This window comes from Nomascus leucogenys, chromosome 19 (genome assembly GCF_006542625.1).
Source record: "Nomascus leucogenys isolate Asia chromosome 19, Asia_NLE_v1, whole genome shotgun sequence".
In the NCBI taxonomy this organism is placed as follows: Eukaryota; Metazoa; Chordata; class Mammalia; order Primates; family Hylobatidae; genus Nomascus; species Nomascus leucogenys.
Genome location: NC_044399.1, coordinates 44003073 through 44030329, shown reverse-complemented (window position 1 = coordinate 44030329; position 27257 = coordinate 44003073). Strand labels below are relative to the sequence as shown.

At 40.1% G+C, this 27257-nt stretch overlaps 1 protein-coding gene across 11 annotated transcripts in view; it reads left to right on the top strand.

Moving 5' to 3' along the window:
• MTA3 (metastasis associated 1 family member 3) overlaps nucleotides 1–27257 on the top strand; it is a 271716-nt gene that overhangs the window by 193977 nt on the left and 50482 nt on the right. For 7 of the 11 annotated variants that reach the window (XR_004026930.1, XM_030799375.1, XM_004091472.3 and 4 more), the window contains exons 9-12: nucleotides 4107–4295; nucleotides 17543–17617; nucleotides 19540–19598; nucleotides 26218–26342. Coding sequence is in view for 10 of the 11 variants with exons in the window: in XM_030799375.1 (XP_030655235.1) it covers nucleotides 4107–4295; nucleotides 17543–17617; nucleotides 19540–19598; nucleotides 26218–26342 (448 nt within the window). In the remaining variant the exon portion in view is untranslated. The remainder of the gene's footprint in view (nucleotides 1–4106; nucleotides 4296–17542; nucleotides 17618–19539; nucleotides 19599–26217; nucleotides 26343–27257) is intronic. The other 4 variants (XM_030799376.1, XM_030799379.1, XM_030799373.1 and 1 more) reach the window with 1 other exon arrangement.

The window sequence follows — 27257 nt, the reverse complement described above, 5'->3', positions numbered from 1 at the left end:
TTTGTGAAATCCAGTGATTTTTTTTTTTTTTTGGACAGAGTCTCACTCTGTCGCCCAGGCTGGAGTGCAGTGGCGTGATCTTGGCTCACTGCTACTTCCACCTCCTGGGTTCAAGCGATTCTTCTGCCTCAGCCTCTTGAGTAGCTGGGATTATAGGTGACTGCCACCATGCCCAGCTAATTTTTGTAGAGACAGAGTTTCCCCATATTGGCCAGGCTGGTCTCAAACTCCTGACCTCAAGTGATCCGCCTGCATCGGCCTCCCAAAGTGCTGGGATTACAGGTGTGAGCCACCGAGCCCGGCCCCAATGATTGATTTTAAGTGAGATGTCAGCCCTTGTTAAAGCAGTTATTTACTGTACCTAAACATGTTTACATGTTCTAAATACTGCCGTTACTCTGTGAACAAATTCATAATCTATACCCTTATCATTATCTTAGTTAATGCATCACTGTGTGTGTGTGTGTATACGTACATATACATACATATTAATGCATACTTTTGCTAATAATGTTTTCACTTTAATAGATGTTAGTTGATATTTGAACTCTCCTACAGTCTCCTACCAGATAGTGAGGGATCACTTAAAAGCTATTTTTAAAAAAATACAAATAAGAAATGATCTTTCACATACATTCTCATTTGACCCTCACAAGTCAGTGAGGTAGGCAGCATGGATAGTCTTCTCATTTAACAAACAAGGAAAGTGAGTCTCAGAGCAGTTAACTGATGTGGTGCCCCAGGTTCTACAGTGAGCAAATACCTTGTAGTAATACCAGTCTTTGACCTAAAAATTCAGCACCCAACTTCCTCTCATACTTGCCCTACCTACTTCACAGGAATAATGAAGGTAAAATGAATTCTAGGCTAGAAAAATACTTTGAGAGAAGCATCACTGCGATTATACTTAGAAAGTATAATTTTCCGTGGTATTATGGCTCACTCCCCTTCTTATCCCAACTTGTGTGTGAACCCCAGATTCTATATTGCCTTTGTTCTGTGCTCAACTAAGTAAGGTGGGGAACAGTGTGATACTCTTTAAAGTTATGTAAGTTACAATTGGGGTAACTGCTATCATTAAGCAAATTGAAAACAGCACAGAAAGGCCAATGTGCAACTAGGCTTCACTAAAGCACAGAGCGAAGCAAGGAAAGATGATCAGATAGGGCATGATAGCCTAGAAGGAAAACGTGGTGTCAGATTTCTGACTGGCACACACAGTTACCTAAGGCACAGTGGTGGCAAAGAAGAGTTATTTGTTCCACATTATATAAACAAGAACAGAAGATTCATGGGAACCCATGCAGAAGCGTCTTGTGTCACACAGATCTCTCCAGCTGCCTACAGGAAATATAAACAACAGTGCCCTCTTCATTTTAAAGAATGGCTGTACTCATTTTTTAAGCTACACCAAGGTTACCTCCATGCTAAACTTCATTGGCAAAAATACAACCAGCACCGTAATTCCTCATCGACTAATAAACAGAATATCTTTTAAGGTAATGAATTAGATGGCTGTGTTTAGTTTTTTTTTTTCTTCCCCACTTTGGATTCTTCTGCTTTAAGACTCAAAACAATTTATACTGAGTATTTATAGATGATTCTAAATGTATTTATAATAAAGTGTGATAGGTGAATGTAACAGATTAAAAGAATTCTATAGCATCTATCTAGAAAAGATTATATAATATACAAACTATTCAAGTTACACAAAACCATTTTTTAGTGTCTTTTCAACTGAGAAGAATCCTATCTGGCACACTTCACCTGAGGTCATTCATATTTATCTTTCATTTCTGTCAATTCTAGGGGAAGCAGTTCTATTTCTGGATTTTCTGGGGTAGCAACTCCTAAGTGATGCTTTAAAAAACTAAAGCAGTATTAGGTTTCTCTGGTTCTTTTCTAAGGCTACCAGCACCTTCGTTCAGCACCCCGGAGTCCCAAGCACCTCCAGAACTGCTTGATCTTGGAGTTAGCAGTGTTCTAATGAGCCATAGTGACAGCTGCAGTGGCACAGCTGGCACTGAGACCTTGACTGGTGGCGGGCTTGGAGATGCACGACTTATGCCAAAAGCTAAATTTTTAAGAGTTCTGTTGTTACATAGAAGTGAAGCTATCCCCATTTGTGAAATTTTTAAAAAGTAGCAGGAGATACTTTGTGTGAAAGGTGTAAGACTTGAAGTTTATGTGTTAGAAACTCTGGGTGGGGTTGAGAGGTGGGGAGAAAAACAGAACTAGTTCTCACTTGGGTAAGAATTAGATCACTTTGCAGCACCCATGTGCTAATCTGCGGCATAGGCAGAGCTGATTGTGCTGTTTTTCAGTTTTCCTGTTACACATGTATGTACATGCTATGAATGACTCTCTTTCAAGTAGGAAAATCAAAGGTTTTTCAAAACTTGAAGTTTTGGAACCTAGTTATTCATTGTTCTGATTGGAGGAAAATGCCTTCTTTTTTTAAAAAATAGGGCATCACTCTGTTGCCCAGGCTGGGGTTCAGTGGCACGATCTCAGCTCACTGCAGCCTCGACCTCCCTGGGCTCAAGTGATTTTCTCATCTCAGACTCCTGAGTAGCTGGGATTACAGGCAGTATGCCATCATGCCTGTTTTTTGTAGAGACAGGGTTTCACTGTGTTGCCCAGGCTGGTCTCGAAGTCCTGGGCACCAGCGTTCTGCCCACCGTGGCCTTCCAAAGTGTGATTATAGGCGTGAGCCGCTGTGTCTGGCCAGAAAATGCTTTTTAAGTAAGCTAGACCTAAGTTACTTTTGCAAAAGTAACCTCGAGCCCAGGAGTTCAACGTTATGGTGATTGTGTGTTCTAATCTATCTTTTCTCCTTTCAAATTGTGCTTCAAATCACTTTCCCTTGAAATATATAAGAAACCCACAGTGGCCCTGCTGTTCCAAGCAAGCCTGGCCATCTATTCTTTGTTTTCTACAGTCTCAACCAAGTTATCATATTAAGATAAATATGTAATTTTGTTTTGTTTTGCTTTTTCTGTGCAGCATGTTTATAATTTTGTCTTAAACATCATACTCTGCTCCATTGTTTTCTTTCTATCTTAGTACATGATTCCTTAACCCAACCTGAGAAGATTTTTTTCTCACTCTCTGATACATAATCTGTATATTTTTCCCTGGTCAAGAATGGCTGTGCTGTATATCTTGCACAAGAGCTGAAGTGACTTTGATATTTTTATTATTTTAATTTTTATTTTTTGAAATAGGCTCTCACTCTGTTATCCAGGCTGGAAGGCAGTGGCACAGTCACAGCTCACTGCAGCCTCAACCTCCTGGGCTCAAGCATTCCTCCCACCCCAGCCTACCAAGTAGTTGGGACTATAGGCATGCACAACCAGGTCCGGCTAATTTTTTATTTTTTACAAAATAGGGACAGGGTCTCACTATGTTGCCCACACTGGTCTTAAAACTCCTGGGCTCAAGTGATCCTCCCACCTTGGCTTTTCAAAGTGCTGGGATTACAGGTATGAGCCACCATGTGTGGCCTGGCCAGACTTTCAAGGTTACAGTGAGCTATGACCATGCCACTGCACTCCAGCATGGGTGACAGAGCAAGAGCCTATCTCCAAAAAAAAAAAAAAAAAAAAAAAAAAGGTAAATAAATAAAAAAAATAAAAATAAAAGAGACCTAATCCTACCACTTTGGGAGGCTATACTGGGAGGATCACTTGAGCCCAGGAGTTCAAGACCAGCTTGGGCAACATAGCGAGACCCCCGTCTCTACATAAAATAAAAAAACTAGCCAGGCATAGTGGCATATGCCAGTGGTCCTAGTTACTCAGGAGGCTGAGGCAGGAGGATTGCTTGAGCCCAGAAGGTCGAGGCTGCTGCTGCACTCTAGCCTGGGAATAGAGGGAGACTCTGTGCTCCCCTCCCCCCAAATAAGGGTACAAGTCAGCATTTTCTAAAGTAATAAATGATATCTTAAATAATTATTTAGTAATCTGTTTAAAATTTTGTTAAAAAATAAATAAGTATATTGTTAATTAAGTACATCATATATTTTAGTGTTTCTATTCTTACATAATGTAGCATGTTTGCATTTCTGGTTGATATTTTCTGTTCATTTTGTTTCTTTTCTTTAGTTTCACGCTATGGATACATTGTATAGACACAGCTATGATTTGAGCAGTGCCATTAGTGTCTTAGTACCACTCGGAGGACCTGTTTTATGCAGAGATGAAATGGAGGAATGGTCAGCCTCTGAAGCTAGCTTATTTGAAGAGGCACTGGAAAAATATGGCAAAGACTTCAATGACATACGGCAAGATTTTGTAAGTAGAAAATTATGAGTAAAATAAAATGTTGAGATGGGAATATTCTGTTTTAGAAATCTGGTAAACCCTACAGTATTCATTTAGCAAGTTTGTGAGTTAATAATTTTTATCTGCTCAAAGTAAAATGAAGGCTAGTCTTATAAAGGGAGAAACTGATAATTGTTTGGAGGAGTAGTTGTAGTAAGACCCACACTATCTGTCCGGGTACGGTGGCTCACGTCTGTAATCCCAGGACTTTGGGAGGCTGAGGTGGGTGGATCACGGTCAGGAGTTCGAGACCAGCCTGGCCAATATGGTGAAACCCCATCTCTACTGAAAATATTAAAAATTCGCTGGGCGTGGTGGTGCGCGCCTGGAGCCCGAGCCACTCAAGAGGCTGAGAAAGGAGAATCTCTTGAACCCGGAGGTGGAGGTTTCAGTGAGCCGAGATGGCACCACTACACTGCAGCCTGGGCAACAGAGCAAGACTTGGTCTCAAAAACAAAACAAAACAAAAAAACCCCCACACTATCAGGAAGTCCTGTGTTCTTGGTGTAAACCTTGGCAACATTAATTTATCCTATTTACCTCTCTCTCTGAGTTCCAAGTTAATATCTGGTCAGCTCTTCTCACCATTCGCACTAAACAATCTGATCTCTGCTTTTAGACTAGTTGCTCTGCTTTAAGCTTTCTGTATTTTTCTAGTTGTCTTACTAATTGTTGAGCCTGAATTTGATCTGGGCCCTTAATGAAATGACCTCTGCCAAGCACAGTAGGAGAATTTGTTTTATGGGCTTTTGATCTTTGATTCTTCTTAATGATATAGAGGAGTGGTCCCCAACCTTTTTGGCAACAAGGACCAGTTTTGTGGAAGACAGTTTTTCCATGGACTGGGGGTGGAAGGAGGTTTCAGGATGATTCAGGTGCATTACGTTTATTGTGCACTTCATTTCTATTATGATTACATTGTCATATATAATAATTATACAACTCACCATAATGGAGAATCAGTGAGACCTCTGAGCTTGTTTTTCTGCAACTAGACCATCCCATCTGGGGGTGATGGGAGACAGTGACAGATCATCAGGCATTAGATTCTCATCAGAAGTACGCTGTCTAGATCCCTCGCATGCACAGTTCACAATAGGGTTCGTGCTCCTGTGAGAATCTAACGCCGCTGCTGATCTGACGGGGCAGAGCTCAGGGGGCAATGGGAGTAATGGGGAGTGGCTATAAATACAGACAAAGCTTCGCTCGCTTGTCCACTTACCTCCTGCTGTGCAGCCCAGTTCCTAACCAGTCCGTGACCTGGGGGTTGGCGACCCCTGAGTATCCTATATATTTTTTATTATTCAATATTTTTTTTCCTCAGCTTTACTGAGGTATAATTGACAAGTAGAAAATACATATTTTCAAGGTATACAATATGATGATTTGATATACATATACATTGTGAAATGATTACCACAATTAACACATTTATCACCTCACTTACCCCATGCAATGGGGTAAATACCAGGTCATCTTGTCTACTATAGTATGTACTTTGTTTTGTCTTTGTGTTTATGGACTTCCTGTCTTTAGTTAAACTTACAGTTCCTTTGAAATGATGAAATTTCCATTTGAGATTTTCATAAATAGCTTTCTATGAATTCATCCTTTATTTTAAATTATGAAAATAGAATCTTTATAGACCATTACATATTTGATGTGAGCCAATAGCCTGCCTTTTATGTTGCTGCATCTTTACTGAATTGTTTGACACAAAGTTATTACTTACCAATATGGGTTGATAAATTAAATCCCAGACATAGTAATTAAAACTGTTAGTGTCACTGGTAAGTTGTTCTTCTGGCAAAACTTCACTCATACTTAAATTGTTACATGCCATGATTTAAATTTGTAGGATGCGCAGCTGAAAATTTGAAATGCATTGGTATTTAGCTTCAGATGGTCAGAATAACATAATACAGCAATGTTGTTAATATAACAGTTATTAAAATAATAGAGCTACAACTACATAGCAATTACAAAGAATAAAACCTAACGAATCAAATCTACACTGTGAGGCTCAATGAAAATTCAAAAAAGATAAATAAAACCTGCAGATCTGATAAAGGAGTAGGAGTTGAGAAACACTAAAGTGAAAATACTTTTCCCTGCACCGAATGTAATACCTCATTCTATGTGCTAGTGGTATTTACTGAGTACCTGTAACATGCCAGGCTTGCGAAAAGGCACTAGGCATGCAACAAAAGTTGAATGTGGTCCTTACTTCAAGGAATTAGTTCATAGTTAAAATCAAGAGATTGAAATATACACCCAAGTAAAATATAATTAATTACTTCTGTCAGTACATGAACAGGTGTATAGGGATATTAAAAAGGATTCATTGTGCCAAAGTGGGAGGGGCTTGATGGAGTTAAGTGGCATTTTAGCTGGGTCTCTAATAGGTAAAGGGAGAAAAGAGCAGATAGCAAGGTAAATACTGAGGTGTGAAACTTAACAGCACTCCTAGGCACTTAACACAGGACTAGAAGATAACTCTGTGAACTGTAGGTTAGTGCAATATACTTGGACATAGAGGCTGGCATCGGTATCAGATAAAATTAACTATGAAAATGAGTATAACAGTAATAATACTGTTAGATGATTTTTTTGTTGCCTTTATGGTCTAACAAAATTATATATTTGTAGCATGGTATATGTTAATTTTTCTTTTGTTTTACCCTATCTTGTTTGAATAGAAAGCTTATTGAAACATTAAGTATTAGGGAAGATGAAGAAATAGACATCAGATTGGGCCTCCAAGATTGTGACTTTGAAAGTCACACTTCAGAATGGGCCAGCTAAGGATACTGCCATCCCTGCTGTGATTAGAAACTAACTCCTGAAGTAGGAAGCTACCACTCTACCTGTGGCTCCAACGTGCTGTCTCTCCCTTGAACCCCACCAGTAGGGTGCCTTTAGTACCAAATCCGTCTCTCTTGCCAGTGCATCTATGGTGCAACCTAAATTATACCCAGAATCTTAGATGCAAGAGAGTCTGGGAAATGTGGATTTTAACCCTGCTGACTGCCCCTTAGGTCGTGGTTGTTGTAGGGCTAATCTTGAAGGGCCAGTCCATATTAGATTTGTTGTATTTTGGAGACTGGAATTGGCTACTTGTGTTAAACCCTTAAAATAAACAGGATAGAATGTCAGAGTGTTAACTGCTCAAAGGGTTTTGTGTTTTTTGTGGTAGTTGTTTTTTTTTAAATTATCATCCCCTCTTTCCCTCCATACTTATAAAAGTAATGTATAAACCTAGTAGAAAATAAAATGCAAATAATGTTATTTCCTATAATGCCATCACAGGTACATGATGTTGTTGGGGCAATGTATTTCTTATGACATGAAGTTTTAAGAAGTGTCCTTTTAGAAACTGTCAGGTAGTATATGCAACAAAAAGTCCCCTGGGCCTCCTCTGCTTAAATACTAGACCTTTACCTGAGCACTGAGCAACTGTGTCATTAATGGTGAGTTTTTTAAAGTGGTTTCATCCCACTACCCAAAAGTGATCATTGATTATTTTCTGCTTCCAGTGTCTTAGTTTTCCCAAGTGAATGAATATATTATTGTGTGTTTGTACATTTAAGAACAAATAGTGTAGAAGGCACATATTTGGGTATAGATATTTTTATATTTAGTGGTTAGTGATAGCTTTATTCCAAAGCTTAATTTATTTAAAAATTTATACACAGTAAAATTCACTCCTTTACAGTTTTTTACAGTTAAAGTTCTGTGAGTTTTTATAAATGCATACTCCCATAACTATCACCACAGCCTGGGTGGGGTCACACCTGAAATCTCAGCACTTTGGGAGTCCGAGGCAGGAGGATCACTTGAGCCCAGGAGTTCGAGACCAGCCTGGGCAACATAGTAGACTCTGCCTCTTAAAAAAAAAAAAAAAAAGAACAGTCTGGGCATGGTGGCTTATGCCTGTATTCCCAACACTTTGGGAGGCTGAGATGGGCGGATCACTTGAGGTCATGGGTTCGATACTAGCCTGGCCAACATGGTGAAACCCCGTCTCTACTAAAAATACAAAACAATTAGCTGGGCATGGTAGTGCAGGCCTGTAATGCCAGCTACTCGATAGACTGAGGCAGGAGAATCACTGGAACCCAGGAAGTGAAGGTTGCAGTGAGCTGAGATCACGCCACTGTGCTCCAGCCTGGGTGATGGAGCAAGACTTCATCTCAAAAAAAAAAAAAAAAGGGCTGGGCATTGTGGCCCACACCTGTAATCTAAGCACTTAGGGAGGCTGAGGTGGGCAGATCATTTGAGGCCAGGAGTTTGAGACCAGGCTGGCCAATATGGCGAAACCCCATCTCTACAAAAAAAATACAAAAATTAGCTGGGCCTGGTGGCACATGCTTATAATCCCAGCTACTCAGGAGGCTGAGGCACAAGAATTGCTTGAACCCAGGAGGCAGAGGTTGCAGTGAGCCGAGATCGCGCCACTGCACTCCAGCTTGGGTGATAGAATGAGACTCTGTCTCCACAAACAAACAAAACTCATCATCACAATCAAGACACAATACAGTTCCATCACCTCTCCCATCAAGTCTCCCCTTTTATAGTCAACAATACCCTAACCCTAATCCTGGCAACCACTGATTTATGCTCCATCCCTATAGTTTTGCCTTTTCCTGAACACTGTGTAAGTAGAATCATTTAGTAGTATGTAACTTTTTAATTTTGTTTTCTTTTACTCAACATAATGCATCTGGTATTCATCAGTGTTGCTGTATATATCAGTAGTTCATTTTCATTGCCTAGTAGTACTATTCCATTGTGTGAATGTACCACAATCAGTTTATTCATTCACCTGTTGAAGGGAATTTGAATTGTTTCTGATTTTTGATGATTATGTATAAAGTTGCTGTAAACATTTTGCATGCTGGTTTTAGTGAACGTAAGTTTTTGTTTCTCTTGGGAAATACGAGCCATGGGGTTGCTGGGTCTTACCTGATAACGGTATATTTAACTTTATAAGAAACTACCTTTGTTAGCTTTATAACATATCAGTGTAGCCAGACTGAACCACGTTTTCCAGAATTCCCTTCCCGGTATGTTGCCCTTTAGGGTGGGCCATGAGAAATTCTAGTGCAGGATTTGGAGAGCAGAAATGAAGCACCAGCCATTTTTGTAGCTCATATGTGTTCTCATTTATCTGCTGGCCCAGTTTGTTGGCATGAGGCAATGTTGGGACTGCAGTTACTCTATTTTCCCTAGATCCCCCTTCTTCATCTCTGACTCCAGGGCAAGGTGTGTGTTTGTGTGTTTAGCTCCATGAAGAAAGCCTTAGTTTCTGCAGAACATGCATACCATCAGGGTCAAAGGCAGTCACTACTGACAAGGGTTTTTCCCATCCTTGTAGGCTCCAGCTCGTGCTGTCATATTTTGCTAGTTTGAATGCAAGTTGATACAGCCACTTGGGAAAACAGTTTGCTTATCAGTCAGGATTCAGTTAGAGAAACAGGACCACTAAAACAGGTGTGGCATGATCATAGCTCACTGCAGCCTCAAACTCCTGGGCCCAGGTGATCCTCCTGGCCTCAGCCTTGCACATAACTGGGACTACAGGCATGTTGTGCCACCATGTCTAGCTAACTTTCTTTTAATTATTATTTTTTGTATAGATGCGGTCTCACCATGCTGCCCAGGCTCCAACTCCTGGGCTCAAATGATCCTCTTGCCTTGACCTCCCAAGTTGCTGGGATTATAGGCGTGAGCCACTGCACCTGACACATTATTGTCATTTTTAAAAAAAGCCATTATGATAGGTTTGTGGTAGCATTTCATTTCGGTTTTAATTTGCATTTTCCCTAAAGACTAATGATAAGCATTTTTTCATGTGTTTCATTGCCCATCATATGTCCTTGATGTGAAATGTTTTTCAAAATCTTCTGCTTATTTTTAAAGTGGGCTTTTTTTGTTTGTTGATTTTGAGAGTTTGTTATGCATTTTGCATTCAATTTTTTTTTTTTTTTTTGTAACATTCTCTCCTAATCTGCAGCTTTTATATATCCACTTTGTACTCTGCAGCCTTGCGAATGGCTTGCAGTAGTTATAGTCGTTTTTTTTGGTAGATTCTTTGGGACTTTCTACATGACAGTCATGCTGTCTGCACATAAAGGGCAGTTTTTGTTTTTATTTCCCATCTGTATGCCTTTTATTTTTATTTATTTATTTATTTTTGCCTTATTGCATTGGCTAGTATTTCCAATACAGTGTTCAAAAGAAGTGATAAGAGCAACATCCTTTCCTTGTTCCTGTTCTTAGGGGAAATTCCTTCATTTTTTTTACTATTACATGTGAGATCAACGTAATTTGTTTTGTTTTTGTATGTATCTTTTAATGATGAGCAAGTTCCTCTCTATTCTTATTTTTTGAGAATTTTTTTAAAAATCATGAATGATGTTGAATTTTGTAAGATGTGTTTTATGCATCAATTGTGATTATGGGATGTTTATCTCTTTGTCTTTTGATATGGTGAATAATATTGATTAATTTATGATTGTTGAAAACAACCAGTGTACCTGGCTATCAATTCCACTTGGTCATAAGGTTTGTTTTAATACAGTGCTGAATTTGATTTCCCAATATTTTGTTAAGGATGTTTGCATCTGTGTTTTTGAAATTTATCTTTTTAAATTGACAAACTAAGACTTAATATACATTTATTGTGTGGAACATATTGTTTTGAATCTGTGTTAATGATTAATACAGAGCTTTTGATTTCCTTCTAATATTTTTGGTTTTATTTCAGGCTAATGATGGCTACTTAGAATGAGTTGGGAAGTATTCTTTTTTCTGTTTTCTGGAACTGCTTGTGTAGACTTATTCCTTAAATGTTTGGTTGAGTTCACTAGTGAAGTCATCTCTTTTTGGAAGGTTTTAAAACTATGAAGTCATTTTGTTTAATAGATACAGGTCTTTTATTGTTACCTCTTTCTTATTGAGTGAGTTTGGTAGTTTGTCTTCCAAAGGATTTGTCCCTTTTAAGTTGTCTAGTTTACTATTATAAAGATGTTTATAATAGGAGTTTAGAATATTCTCATGTTATCCTTTTATGGTCTGTAGCATGGATCTGTATGTACATCTACTCTCTTGTTCCTGATACCGATAATTTGTGTCTTTTTTTTTTTTTTCTCTTTTTTCTTGATCAGTCTGGCTAGGAGTTTATCAGTGTTGTTGAACTTTGCAAAAAAAAAAAAAACAAAAAACAAAACCCAGCTTTTGGTTTGACTGACTTTGCTCTATTTTGTTTCATTGATTTCTGCTTATGTCTTTATTACTTCTTTCCTTTACATTGCTTTGGACTTAATTGCTTTTTTTTTCCTAGTATCTTCTTATGATTGAAGCTTAGGGCTACAGATGTGGTAACACACCCTGTAGTCCCAGCTACTTGGGAGCTTGGGAAGCTGAAGTGAGAGGATCACTTGAGCCTGGGATTTTGAGGCTGCAGCATGCTATGACCATGCCTGTGAATAGCTACTGCACTCCAGCCTGGGCAGCACAGCATTACACTATCTCAGTTAAACAAACAAACAGACAAACAAAAAGATTGAAGCTTGCATAATTTGTTTGAAACCTTTCTTCCAATATAAGCACTTAATGGCAGTACAACGATGAATTCAGCTTTGCTTGAAAAACTCTGCTGTTACTTAAAACATACTTCATTTTTTATATAATTCACTTTTTCCCTTTTCTTTTTCAGTACTGTAAAACTGTCTCTCTATCTGATGTACCTAGTTTCTGATGAGAAGTTACTATGATGTGATGTTTCTTTTTCTTTGTCTTCAAAATTTTCTGTCTACTTTTGGTTTTTAGCATTTTTACTTCCACAATGTGACTGAGTGTGTTTTTCTTTGTAATTATTCTATTTGTAATTCTCTGAGCATCCTAGAGCTGTTTTTTTGTTTTCCATTAATTTTGAGTAATTCTTAGCCATTTTCTTTTTAAACATTTTTTTCTTTTTTTAATTTTTATTTTTAGTTTTTGCGGGTTCATAGTAGGTGTATATAATTATGGGGTACATGAAATTTTTAAAATTTTTTTTTGGAGACGGAGTCTTTCTCTGTCGCCAGGCTGGAGTGCAGTGGCACAATCTCGGCTCACTGCAGCCTCCGCCTGCCGGGTTCAAGCGATTTTTCTGCCTCAGCCTCCCGAGTAGCTGAGACTACAGGCACATGCCACCAGCCCTAGCTAATTTTTGTATTTTTATTTATTTATTTATTTATTGAGACAAAGTCTCACTCTGTTGCCCAAGCTAGAGTGCAGTGGCGCGATCTCTCTGCTCACTGCAACCTCCACCTCCCAGGTTCAAGTGATTGTCCTAACTCAACCTCCCAAGTAGCTGGGACTACAGGCACGCACCACCATGCCCAGCTAATTTTTTTATTTTTAGTAGAGATGGGGTTTCACTATGTTGGCCAGGCTGGTCTTGAACTCCTGGCCTCAAGCAATCCACCTGCCTCGGCCTCCCAAAGTGCTGAGATTACAGGCGCACGCCACCAGCCCCAGCTAATTTTTGTATTTTTAGTAGAGACAGGGTTTCACCATGTTGGCCAGGATGGGCTCGATCTCCTGACCTTGTGATCTGCCTGCCTTGGCCTCCTAAAGTGCTAGGATTATAGGCATGAGCCACCACACCCCGGCCTATGAAATACTTTGATACAGGCATGCATATGTAATAATCACCTCTTGGAATATCTTACACACACACACACACGCACACACACACACACACACACACACACACACACCCCAAAACCTAATAATTAGAAAACTACATTTTAACTTCATTCCCCTTTTTAACTTTTTGTTGATTCTATGTCTTATTGTACTATGTTTTGGAAAGTTGTAGTTTTTTTTTTTTTTATTGGTTCATCATTTAGGCTTTCTGCTTAAGACAAGTGTAGTTTACATACCACAATTACAGTGTTATAATACTCGATGTGTTTTTCTGTGTACTTACTATTACCAGCAGGTTTTGTACCTTCAGATGATTTCCTCTTGCTCACCAACGTCTATTTTTTTCTGATTAAAGAACTCCCTTTAGCACTTCTTATTGGACAGGTCTAGTGTTGATGAAATCCTTCAGCTTTTGTTTGTCAGGAAGTCTTTATTTCTCCGTTACTTTTGAAGGATATTTTCACTGGATATACTATTCTTGGGTAAAGGTCTTTTCCTTCAGCACTTTAAATATGTTGTGCTACTCTCTCCTGGCCTGCAAGGTTTCCATTGAGAAGTCTGCTGCCAAACGTATTGGAGTTCCATTACAAGTTATTTGTTTTTGCTCTCTTGTTGCTTTTGAGGTTCTTTCTTTATCTTTGACCTTTGGGATTTTGGTTATAATCTTATTGAATATTGATGTTAATATTTTTCTCCAGGTTTGGGAAGTTCTCTGCTATTATCCCTTTGAATAATCTTCCTGCCCCTCTTTCTCTACCTCTTCTTTAAGGCCAATAACTCTTAGATTTGCTCTTTCAAGGCTGTTTTCTAGATCCTGTAGGCAGGCTTCATTGTTTTTATTCTTTGCTTTTTTCTGTCCTCTGACTGGGTATTTTCAAATAGCCTATCTTCAGGCTCAATAATTCTTTCTTCTGCTTAATTAGTTCCACTATTAAGTGACTCTGATGGCATTTTTTCAGCATGTTAATTGCATTTTCAACTCTAGAATTTCTGCTTGATTCTTTTTATTACAATCTCTTTGTTAAATTTGTCTGACAGAATTCTGAATTCCTTCTCTCTGTTACCTTGAATTTCTTTGAGTTTCCTCAAAACAGCTATCTTGAATTCTTTGTTTGTTTGTTTGTTTGTTTTGTTTTTTGAGAGTCTTGTTCCGTCACTCAGGCTGGAGTGCAATGGCGTGATCTCGGCTCACTGCAACCTCCACCTCCTGGGGTTCAAGCAATTCTCGTGCCTCAGCCTCCCAAGTAGCTGTAATTACAGTCATGCATCACTATGCCTGGCTAATTTTTTAGTATTTTTAGTAGATACAGGGTTTCACCATGTTGGCCAGACTGGTCTTGAACTCCTGACCTCAGATGATCCACCCACCTTGGCCTCCCAAAGTGCTGGAATTACAGGCATGAGCCACTGTGCCCAGCCAGCTATTTTGAATTCTCTGTCTGAAAGGTCACATGTCTCTGTTTATCCAGCTATTAGTCCCTCCTGACTTACTTACTTTGTTTGGTGAGGTCATGTTTTCCTGGATGTTCGTTAGTGTCTGAGCATTGAAGAGTTAGGTATTTATTGTAGTCTTCACAGTCTGGGCTTGTTTGTGTCCATCCTTCTTGAAAAGGCTTTCTAAAGGACTTGGACCTCAAGTCCAATATCACTGTGGTTTTTGCAGACTCAAAGTACTCCCTTGTTAGTCTCAGATTAGATCCGGAATTCTCTGGATTACCAGACAGACTCTTGTTCTTTTCCCTTTCTCTCAAAGAAACAGAGTGTCTCTCCCTCTCGCCCTCCCCCTTCTCTTCCCCCCTCCCTTGAGCTACCTGGAACTGGGGTGTGGTGATGCAAGCACTCTTGTGGCTACCACCACTGGGGCTGTGCTGGGTCATGCCTGCCGTGACTGCTCACTTGCTACCACCTATGCTCACTCAAGGCCCTAGGGCTCCACAGTCAGCAGGTGGCAAAGTGAGACAGGTTTTTGTCCTTCCCTTCAGGGTAGTGAGTTCCTCCAGGCCCCGGTGAGTCCAGAGATGCTGTCTGAGAACCAGGGATTGGAGTCAAAAACCTTAGACATTTGCCTGATGTTCTGTTCTGCTGTGACTAAGCTGAGACTCAAACCACAATATAAAATCCTTCCTGCTTTTCCTTCCCCTTTCCACGGCAGAGGGGCCTCCCTGTGGACACCAACACTCAGCCACTATTGGGGGTGAAGCTAGTTCTGCCAGGCCACCTCCAGTGTACACTTAAAGCCCACAGGCTCTTTATTTCAGTCAGCTGGTGGGGAATGCTACCTGGCCTGGGATCACCCTTCAGGGCACTGGGCTCCCCTCTGGCTCAAGGCAGGTCCAGAAATGCTGTTCAGGAGCTGAGGCCTGAACCTGGGGACCCCAAAAGCCTGCTTATTCCTCTACCCCACTGTGGCTGGGCAGTAACTAAGGTGCAAAACAACACCATCCCTTTACTTTTCCATCTTCTTAAACAGAAGAAGCCTTTCACCATAGCCACCTATAGCTGGGAATGTGCTTCGGAATGTGCTGGGTCACACCTGTAGTCAGCACATCTCAGAGCCCAAGGCCCATGGTGTACTACCCAGGCATTGCTGCTGGTTACTCGGGGCCCATGGGCTCTTTAGTCAGCAGCTGATGAATCTTGCAGGGACTGGGTCCTTCCTTTAAGGCAGCAGGTTCCGTTTTGTCCAGATGGTGTCTAGAAATGTGTATAGGAGCTAGGGCCTGGAATGGGGGCCTCACGACACTGCCTAGTGCCCTATCCTGCTGTGGCTGAGCAGGTATCCAAGATGCAAGACAAAGTCCTCTTTAGTCTTCACTTTCCATCCCTTAAGCAGAAGGAAGGAGACATTTTTGCCCCTGAGCTGTACTGCCTAGGTTTGGGGGAGGGGTGGTGCAATCACTCCTTTAGCCACCCTGGGTGTCTCCCTAGGTCACATGCCACCTGAAGTCCTCTGGCTCTGAGTCCAGCCCAGCACTAGGAGTTGTTTAGGAGTTGAAATCCTTGTGTACTTAGACTGTCTTCCAAGTTTACCTGGATCCTCAGAGCACTTCAGCCCGTGGTCACGAGGCTTGTCGAGAAACTCAAGTTCCAACCGATGGGATAGGTGATTACCCTCTGGCTAGGTCCGATACAGATTCTCCCTCCCTGCACAGGTACTGGCTGACCCCAGCATGGATTTATTCTCTGCTATCACAGGGCAGCACTAACTTCAATGTAAAGTCCCCTAGTCACTGTGATGTTCTTCCCCCATATGCACAGACTCTGGCACTGCAAGGCCTCTGCCAGGGGATGGGAGAGGGGTGGCATCAGCGATTCAAGACTAGACTGTCTCTCCTGTCCTCCTCAATGCTTCTTTCAAGGATTTGCAGAGACCAAATGACACACAGTCATAGCTGCCATCTTTGCAAGCTGAAATAACTCAGGCTAAAGCTGTTTAAATGCCATTTCTAAAATAATGCTGCAGCCCCACCTGTAGCTTGAGAACTTTGCCAAGTAAGTCATGAAATGTTATCAGGGCTGGTCATGGTGGCTCATCTGTGATCCTAGGACTTTGGGAGGCTGAAGTGGAAGGATTCCTTGAACCTAATTGTTGAAGACCAGCCTGGGCAATATAGGGAGACCCCAACTCTACAAAAAATAAAAAAAAATTAGCCGGGCATGGTGTCACACCTATAGTCCCAGCTGAGGAGGCTGAGGCAGGAGGATCACAAGAGCCTGGGAGGTTGAGACTGCAGTGAGCTATGATCATACCTCTGCACTGCAGCCTGGGTGACCCTGTCTCTTCAATAAAAAGAGAAAGAAATGTTATCAGTTATGATGTTTATAATTTTTAGTAAAATTTATAAACGGAATGAGAAATGGAATGTGTTGTATTCACATTCCATACTGAATATGACTTGTTTGGGGTACTGTTTGCTAAGGATTAACTTTAAATTTCTCAAATATTCTAGAATGAATCTTCCTTATGGATATTTCCTTCATTATTTTAAAGAAGTGGTTTATTTATTTATTTATTTTTTATTATTATTATACTTTAGGTTTTAGGGTACATGTGCACAATGTGCAGGTTTGTTACGTATGTATCCATGTGCCATGTTGTTTTGCTGCAGACTGGATTAAGAAGTGGTTTTTAAGGGCCAGGTGTGATGGCTCGCACCTGTGATCTCAGCACTTTGGGAGGCCGAGGCAGGCAGATCATCTGAGGTTAGGAGTTTGAGACCAGCCTGACCAACATGGTGAAACCTTGTCTCTACTAAAAATACAAAAAATTAGCTGGGCATGGTGGCATGTGCTTCCATCCCAGCTGCTTGGGAGGCTAGGCAGAAGAATTGCCTGAATCCAGGACGTGGAGGTTGCTGTGAGCTGACATCATGCCACTTCACTTTAGCCTGGGCAACAAAGTGACAGTCTATCTCAAAAAAAAAAAAAAGTGGTTTTTAAGGAAAGCACTTTCTATAGTAGCTTATTTTCATGTCACTTTATTATATGTTAACATAGATGATATGTTGATTTTTTTTCAGCTTCCTTGGAAATCATTGACTAGCATCATTGAATATTATTACATGTGGAAAACTACTGACAGATATGTGCAACAGGTAATTTTTTTCATATTGCTACCAATATGGTTGTGTTAAAGTGAACTTTCTGTTTATATTTTAATATTTTTTAGCGATGTACTAATTTTAAATTTGTTTACCTTACTTTTTCCAGACTACTTTAAACTACATGATTTCATATCTTTAGGATATTATTTAAGATTTTAATCTTAATATTTCATTGACTTCACGTGAATTATGATAAATATTTTGGAGAGATACCACTAGAGAGGCATTATTTTCCTTGCATTTGACTGGTACTTCATCTCTTTGTAGTTCATGGCAATGATCAAAGATGTGATGCTAACACAAACCTCTTGAACAAGTTATTTTTATGAAGAATTGAGAATTTAGACCAATGTCATCAGCCATATAATTTGATATGTTTTTAAAGATCTTCTGAAACCTCTTTACATGACATTTGTGTGGCTATACCCCCGAAATCCTTGACCTTAAATGTAGTAGTCTTACTAGTATGGTGTTTTGGTACTGTACATAAGCTTTTTCTTAAATTTGATTTTTGAGTCCTTCTCAAATATCCTAAATTCAGGTAACTCTCAATTACTTATTTTTTGAATAATATTACCTCTGGGGAAAAGTACATTTTCCCGAAATGACATCAGTCAATACTTGTGTTATATTTGTATAGGCACATATTAGAACTGATAAAGAGGCAAATATATTTAACACAGACATTATTTTTCCTATATATGTAGGTTATACAGCGGCAAGTATTAGATGCTATAAAAAACATTTTATGAATCACTTTTTAAAATATCATAGTGAGCTGGGTGTGGTGGTGTGCACCTATATTCCCAGCATTTTGGGAGGCTGAGGCAGGAGGATTGCTCAGCCCAGGAGTTCATGTCCAGCCTGGGCAACATAACAAGACCCTGTCTCTAAAAATAAATAAAAATTGAAAACCGAAAGTACCGTGGTGAATTGCTGAGGTCACAAATAGTGAACAGATACTCATGGCTTGTTGAAAAATTTCCAGTGTCAATATAATTCAAAAAGTGTTTATTATAAACAACTTAGGTATAGATCAAGACCATGTAGTCTGGAAACCTACATTATTAAAAAAGAGTCTGTAAAGATGGAGATGATGGTATCAAGGATGGTTGAAAAGTAGATAATATTCTTTCCAAAAACTTCAACCCTGTTCTAAAAGTTTCAAGTTGTCCCCCTAAGTATTTCTGTTTTCTCCTCATTGGGAAAATAGAAGATAGCCTTATATTCTGGTTTGTCTTATTTTTGGACATCAACCATATGTTATTTTACTTCTCTATTTGCCTGCATTATCATGTTGGTCAGTGTCTGGATTTGATTATATAATCTCCTTCCCATTCCTTTCCCTACATATGGCTCCTAATTGGTTCCAGTAGAATATTATGTGAATTCAGCTGAGGTTTAAAGTTTAATGCATATCTCCCAACATTTGAGAATAAATGCTTATTTAGTTCTGCTTAGAATAGCCACAGTCACTCCTCTTGTCTGGATTTTGGAAACAAATAATCTCTGAATATTTTTATAAAAGCAGAGAGAGAGAGAGTGTGTGTGTTTTCTTCTAGAAAGGCAAATAAGCAATAAAGTAGAAACTAAATTTGAAAAGTAAAAATGGTTACTTTTTAAAGGTCCTGTTTATTCACTCATAGAGGAATGGAAAACGAAGTTGCTCATTGCTTTATTTTTTTAAACCTATGCCTAAAATGGTATTAATACTTAAAGTTCTGTACCACAGAATCTAGTGACTTTTCTTAGACATTATTGCAGTTTAAGATGCATATGAAAGAAAAGCTTATCTTAAAATTGTAATTTTTGAATTACACTTTAATACTATTTTCTTGTGAAGTTTTAAGACAATGAACAGTAGTAATAATTAGGCATTGCATGTAAAATATTTTATTCATCTTTTGAATTAGAAACGTCTAAAAGCAGCAGAAGCTGAGAGTAAACTGAAACAAGTATATATCCCAACTTAGTAAGTAATTGAAATCTTTTAAAATATTTGTTATGGTCTTAATTTTATCATTGCAGAATATGTCATTTTGTTCAGTTTCAGCAAAATTTGAACTTTTGTGTATCTTTCTTCTTCTACAAAGCATGAGAGTTACTATTATACCACTATAATAAAAAGGAGCCAGTGAGAGAAACCTCAGGCTAGAGGAAGAAATGTGTACTATGTACTATATTTTATCAAATCAAAGCTGCAGGGAAAGTGTCAGGAAACCTATGAAATGCTGTATTATTTGAAGCAAATGTGTTTCAGAAAGCCAACAGCTTTTCAAACTATAGATTTTGTTTGGGTAATGCATACTGCTCTTTGGAGGTTTGTTGTTTATTTGGTTGAGGATTTTACATTGTTTTTTGGTTCTAATGGCAATTAGAACCATATTTGGTAAATGTGTGATAAATAATGGAGAGGTTTTGATTGTTTTGTTTGTCTAGTGTTCTATCATTATTATCCTTTGAATTCAGAAATCATTGTCATCTCAAAATGAATGCCAATTTTTTTTTTCCATTTGCTTTGTTTTAAATGAGGCTTAGCATGGTAGCTCACGCCTATAATCCCAGCACTTTGGGGGACCTCGTTTCTGCAAAAAATTTAAAAGAAATATAAGTTACTATATCCTTTTGTTGAGATTTTCAGAGTTTGCTTATTCATTTGTTCAGGAAGAATTGGTTTATTAAGCACCACGTGTATATTGTTCTATCCTAGATTCTTTTAGGATTAAAATGAAATTTATTGCACAGTTCTATGTGCTGCTGTAAGCCTTTTCTCCCTCTTCAACCTATTTACAGTTGTTAATAACTAGCCTTTTGTTTCCAGAATTTTGATATTTTGTATAATACGTGTTTTTTTTTTTTTTTTTTTTTTTTTTGAGACGGAGTCTTGCTCTGTCACCCAGGCTGGAGTGCAGTGGCGCAATCTCGGCTCATCGCAAGCTCCGCCTCCTGGGTTCACGCCATTCTCCTGCCTCAGCCTCTCCGAGTAGCTGGGACTACAGGCGCCCGCCACCACGCCCGGCTAATTTTTTTTGTATTTTTTTTAGTAGAGACGGGGTTTCACCATGGTCTCGATCTCCTGACCTCGTGATCCGCCTGCCTCGGCCTCCCAAAGTGCTGGGATTACAAGCGTGAGCCACCGCGCCCAGCCAATACATGTTTTTATATACATATAGGAGGCCTCATAGACAATGAGTTGTGAACTTTCATATTGATCTTTTACCACAAGACAGATAACTCTGGTTTAATTTTAAGAACATGTAATTTTTAGAGTCTGTAATTTTTATTAAGAACTGTAATAGCCCATCTGCAGAGTGGTTTCTAATTCCTTCTAAATTATATGTTTTATGTGATGAATTTATAAAAGAGCCACTCCTCAAATAAAATACTGTTGCAACTCATGTGTCTTAGATTTTCAAAAGCAAGCATACCAACTTTCTTATACTTCAAAGTGCTGCCACCATGAAATAATACATTTAACTAGTTTTGACCAAGTAACCCAGATAATTGTTTCCATTTGGCTTTACGTTGACTTTGGAGTCAATGTAATCTAAGTCAGGGATCAACAAACTATAGTCGCAAGCCAAATCTGACCTACTGCTTGTTTTGTGAATAAAATTTTGCTTGATTTTTGTTTTTGTTTTGTGAGATGGGGTCTTGCTCTGTCAGCTTGGTTTAAGTGCAGTGGTGCAATCATGGCTCACTGCAGCCTCAACCTCCCAGGCTCAAGTGATCCTCCCACCTCAGCCCCCCAAGTAGCTGGGACTATAGGCGCGCACCACCACACCCGACTAATTTATTTTTTATAGAGACAGTGTCTCCCTATGTTACCCAGGAGTTCTCATGAACAGTGGAAGTTGATTTTAAACAATGAAGAGTCATGGTCAGATTAGCACTTTAAGATCACCTGCTATATTTTGGGAAATGGTTTGAGAAAGAGGACTAAGAGTAGATGCAGGGGACCAGTTATGAAGTTCTTGGAGAGGAAAGATAACACTAGCTTGACCTAGAGTAGTAGTCTGGAAATGGTGTGATATTTGGAGGTGACTGACTTTTATGGCAGGCGGGGGTGTCAAATGTGAATCCTAGGTTTCTGGCACAGTGAAGTGGGTCGTCATGCTATTTGTTAAGCTCAGAAACTGTGGCAGAGAATCAGGTTAGGTCATTTTGAGTTTATCAGAAAAGAGTTGTTCAATATGCTGTCACCAAATACTAGATGTATTGGTCTTAAACTCAGTGTGGGAAGGTCTGGACTAGAGATACATATTTGAGCTTCATCAGCATACAATAATTATATTTGAAGCCATAGATAAGATTTCTGAGGGAGAGCAATAAGAAAAGGGCCTTGACTTAGCCTTGAATAAATCTAGTATTTATAGATCAGATAGAATATGATAGCTAAAAAAGGATAGCTAGGTGAGTATGGTATCACAGAAGCTAAGAGAGGAGTATGTTTCAGGGAGGGGGAGAGAGATTTAACAGTGTTGGATGCTGGTGGGAAATAGCCAAGGAATTTAATAACATGGAGATCATTGGTGATCTTATTGGCATGGTGAGCACTGCTGCATATGAACCAAGGAGGTATAAGCAGATGAGAGAGGGAGTGTACAATGTTCTCTAGAGGGCAGGAGGGCTAGAATCTGGAGCACAGATGAGGGGAGTGAGGGAAGGTTTGAGCATTACATAAAAGGAAGGGCAATTTCATATAATGTGTCTTTTAAAACATTAAAAATGTTTGCTTACAGTCACAGATTGTCACAATGACATCAATCATTTGTACCCTGGGAATTCATCTATAGGTACCTGGTTTGGCGGAACATATTTTATGTGATTCACATGTCTATATGCAGTCTTGGCACACTTGTTTTCCTTTTGTGATTATTATCATTAAGACAAGTGATGTATTCAATCAAATAACGTTCTAGATTCAGTTGAGCAATGAACTTTGCTCTCATTCTTTTTAAGGCAGCTCAACTGTACGTTTGCATTAGCTCTTTTTCAACACACATATTTAGCCCTGGGTTAAATATCAGAAATTTTCATACTTCTGGTAAACCTCTGGCCAGTCATTTGACAACCCAAGGGGAAACAGTTCTATCTATATGTAGTAGATTTTTTAAAAAAGGAATATTGTATATTATTGAAAATGCTAGTCATTCTAAATCACCACTTTTCACTTAGTATAGTTTCAGCTGAAAACTGTAAGAAGAGAAATGCCTTCTATCTGATTTAAAATATGTTTTAGGGCCAGGTGCAGTGGCTCATGCTTGTAATCCCAGCACCTTGAGAGGCTGAGGCAGGAAGACTGCTTGAAGCCACGAGTTTGAGATCAGTCTGCACAAAATAGACCTTGCCTCTACAAAAAAATTTAAAAATTATCCAGACATGGAGGCAAATGCCTGTAGGCCCAGTTACTTGGGAGGCTGAGGTAGGAGGATTGCTTGAGCCTGGGGGTTTGATGCTGCAGTGAGTTGTGATCATGCCACCGCACTCTAGTCTGGGCAACAGAGTGAGACCCTGTCTGTAAAATAATTAAGTAGATAGATAATAAATAGTACATTTTTATAACTATTTTATAACCAGGCATGGTGGCATGTGACTGTAGTCCCAGCTACTTGGGAGGCTGAGGTGGGAGGATCACCTGAGCCTGAGAGGTTGAGGCTGCAATGAGCCATGGTCATGCCACTGCACTCCAGCCTGGGTGACCCTGCCTCAAAAAAAAAAAAAAAAAAAAAAAAATTGAAGGCCAGGCATGGTGGCTCACACCTGTTGAGAAGTTGAGGTGGAATGATCCTTGAGCCCAGGAATTCAAGACCAGCCTGGGTAACATAGAGTCCCTATATCTACCAAAAAAAAAAAAGAGCCAGGCATGGTGGCACACACCTGCAGTCCCAGCTACTTGGGAGGCTGAGGTGGGAGTATCACCTGAGCCCAGGAGGTCAAGACTGCAGTGAGTGGTGATCACACCACTACACACCAGCCTGGGTGACAGAGTGAGACCCTCTCTCAAAAAAAAGAAAAATGTCTTTTAAAAACCAATTTGTTGGCCGGGCACAGTGACTTATGCCTGTAATCCCAGCACTTTGGGAGGCCGAGGTGGGTGGATCACCTGAGGTCAGGAATTTGAGACAAGCCTGGCCAACATGCTGAAACCCTGTCTCGCTGGGTATGGTGGCAGGAGCCTGTAATCCCAGCTACTTGGGAGGCTGAGGCAGGAGAATCGCTTGAACCTGCTGGGGGTGGAGGTTGCAGTGAGCGGAGATCGCGCCACTGCACTCCAGCCTGGGCGAAAGAGTGAAACTCCATCTCAAAAAAAAAAATAGGCTGGGCATGGTGGCTCACGCTTGTAATCCCAGCACTTTGGGAGGCTGAGGTGGGCAGATCACCTGAGGCCAGGAGTTTGAGACCAGCCTGGCCAACATGGTGAAACCCCATCTCTACTAAAAATGTAAAAATTAGGCGGGCGTGGTGGCAGGCACCTGTAATCCCAGCTCCTCAGGAGGCTGAGGCAGGAGAATCGCTTGAACCTGGGAGGTGGAGGTTGCAGTGAGCCAAGATCGTGCCATTGCACTCCAGCCTGGGTGACAAGAGTGAGACTTTGTCTCAAAAAAAATAAAATAAATAAATAAAAATAAAAACCAATTTGTCTTTAACATACATTGCAGGTTAGAAGTGTAAATAATAGTCCTATTTTATAGAATAGAGATCTCAGTGCACACAGTGGTTAAATGATTTCTTCTGGTAGCAGTGGTGGGAGTGTCACCTGATAGTTGTAATAACAATACCAAAAGGAAATCTTAAGTAGGGTCTTTGCTGTCAGGGCAGACCAGCTTTACAAACCAGGCTTTAACAGGTGAATGGAATTGTGGAAAAAAAAGTGGAAGACCTTGAGTCAACTCTGACTTCAGCTGTCTTGATAGTTGTGAGGTCTCATTGCATCAGTAGATATGGGAAGACAGCATATAATCTGCATTTGGCCATTCAGCATTCATTTGCGATAAATAATTTACTGATTTATTTTGCTTATTTTCTGTTTAGCAAATAAACACAAAAAGTAACGAGATTGAAAGCTCCTTGAGGTCAGAGACTTTTATTTATTAGGCACTGAACAAATATATGTTAAATGAATTATGAATTTATTGAGAACATACTATGTGTACCTGTGCAGTGTTCTGGGGCACAGTTTATAAGCAGCAGGGGAGTTAGCCTACCGTACATGGGGAAAAGTTAGCCTTGTTTGCCCGGGAAATACCAAGGTAATCTGGGCTACATGTTTTTAAGGAATTAATGGCTCTGTTGACTTGGTCTTTGTGAAATTTGCATATAGACTTCTGGTAGATGTCTCTTCCCCTCCCTGCTCCCCAAAAGAAAGGGTCTCCCTCTGTTGCCCAGGCTGGAGTGGAGTACAGTGGCATGATCATGGCTCACTGCAGCCTCTAACTCCTGGGCTCAAGTGATTGATCCTCCCACCCTAGCCTTCTGAGTAGCTGGGACTACAGGCACATGCCCCTATGCCTGGGTAATTTTTATTTTTGTTTTCATAGAGACAGAGTCTCACTGTGTTGCCCAGGCTGGTCTCCGAACTCCTGGCTTCAAGTCATCCTCCTGCCTCTCTTTTCTCCTCTTAAAAAATACTGTCTTAAAAAGGAAAACCTCCAAATACCTTTATTGGTTTTTAAAATTGCAAATGCTATGTAATATTCCTGATAAAATTTCAGATGTAATCGGAGTGGTCATCATGAGTGGCCAGAAGCTCCTGAAGTCCTAAGTGACCTAGAGATAGGCCTTGTTGACCCCACAGCATCTGCTAAGCATGTGACTTTTGTGCAGTTCCCTGGAGAGCTGGAGTGCGGTAGCCAGCAGCCCCCACACCAGCAGCAGGAACTGAAGAGTGGCTTTCTTGAAACACAACCATGTTGCCTTTCACTTAATTCGTTTGATCCAAATAATTATTTTCTCAGGAGAATTTATAAACGGTAACTTGTCTCTTTCAAAAGTGTCAGAGGGGCCGGGCACGGTGGCTCACGCCTGTAATCCCAGCACTTTGGGAGGCTGAGGCAGGCGGATCACAAGGTCAGGAGATCGAGACCATCCTGGCTAATGTGGTGAAACCCCGTCTCTACTAAAAATGCAAAAAATTAGCTGGGTGTGGTGGCGGGCGCCTGTAATCCCAGCTACTAGGGAGGCTGAGACAGGAGAATTGCTTCAGCCCGGGAGATGGAGGTTGCAGTGAGCCGAGATCGTGCCACTGCACTTCAGCTTGGGCAACAGAGAGAGACTCTGTCTCAAAAAAAAAAAAAAAGTGTCAGAGGATATTCTAAGGAAATTGTATTCAGACCAGAAAAGAGATGGGACAGTATTTACTTCATGAATGTCAGGCATAAGCGATTCCTTTTTTCATAGACTTGTTTTGTAAAGATGAGTAGTGTAAGTTCATTTAACACCTTGCTTTTACCAGTTTATTTCTTCTTCACCACACATTTTAAAATGTTTGTTTATGTTTATTAAATAGTGAAGGTAAATCAGTAATGATGTAGAGCTTTTTGCCTTATTGTACAAATCATTTTATCACCTTATTTTAATTTCATTGAAAGCAGCAAACCAAATCCCAACCAAATATCCACTAGTAACGGGAAGCCTGGTGCAGTGAATGGAGCTGTGGGGACCACGTTCCAGCCTCAGAATCCTCTTTTAGGGAGAGCCTGTGAGAGCTGCTATGGTAAGTTTTCTCTGGCAGGTCAGTTAAGCATCGGGAACTGTTCTGGCTCATGGGGTGTGAGCGTCTGGGAAGTGCCTGAGGTCAGTACAGTGCACCTTGGAAGGCAGAAGCATGTCTCCTCTAAATGAGTAGATGCCCCTCCTTACCTTCTGCCTGCAACAGAGGGACTGTTTATTGAATCCTTATTACGTACCAGACACTCAAGTTAGGCATTGGATTTCCTTTGACGTACTCTTGGGGTTTGTTGATTATTGCATAGCAGTGTTTGCTGAGTTGTGTTTAGAGTCGTATTAGCTTTGCAGAAACTGTGGTCCCACGATGCATACCAAATTCCCCTTTGGAGTTTCTCAGTCTACTTTGACAGATTAAAGCTCCAAGTAATTCTGTAGGAAAGGCCTCTGTGTGAATAAGCTGCTGTATATAATCCTCAGACCATGTTCCCTCAGTGCACCAGTTTGGGAGATGCTATTCTATGATACTTGCTTTTGGCCTCAGGATCCCACTGTATTTATCTATGGTGGCAGTATTTTATTTGCCCAGGGTGTTAAATGGGGTTGGTGAAGTGAACCGTTAGGTAGTTGATAGACTTTGTGTGTTTATTTTAAATCTCAAGCAAGGGTACAATATCTTAATGGGGCATTGGTGATATTATCATCTATGTTTCCTTCCAGTTAAGGTAGCCTGGGATGGGAGAGGGAAGGAAATGAATGTTTATTGAAAACCTACTTGGTGCCCCATTTTGGGTTCTTAGTAGCTCTTTGAGAGTACATGTAGCCTACTGCCTCCAGGAAGGATATAGGAATGAGGGACAGCTGTGAGTACGATTACGTCGATTGATCCCAAGGAAGGTGTGAGCCAAGTTGCTGAATTTGTAGAAATGGTACATGGGGATGTGTTTAACCAATTTTTTGCAGC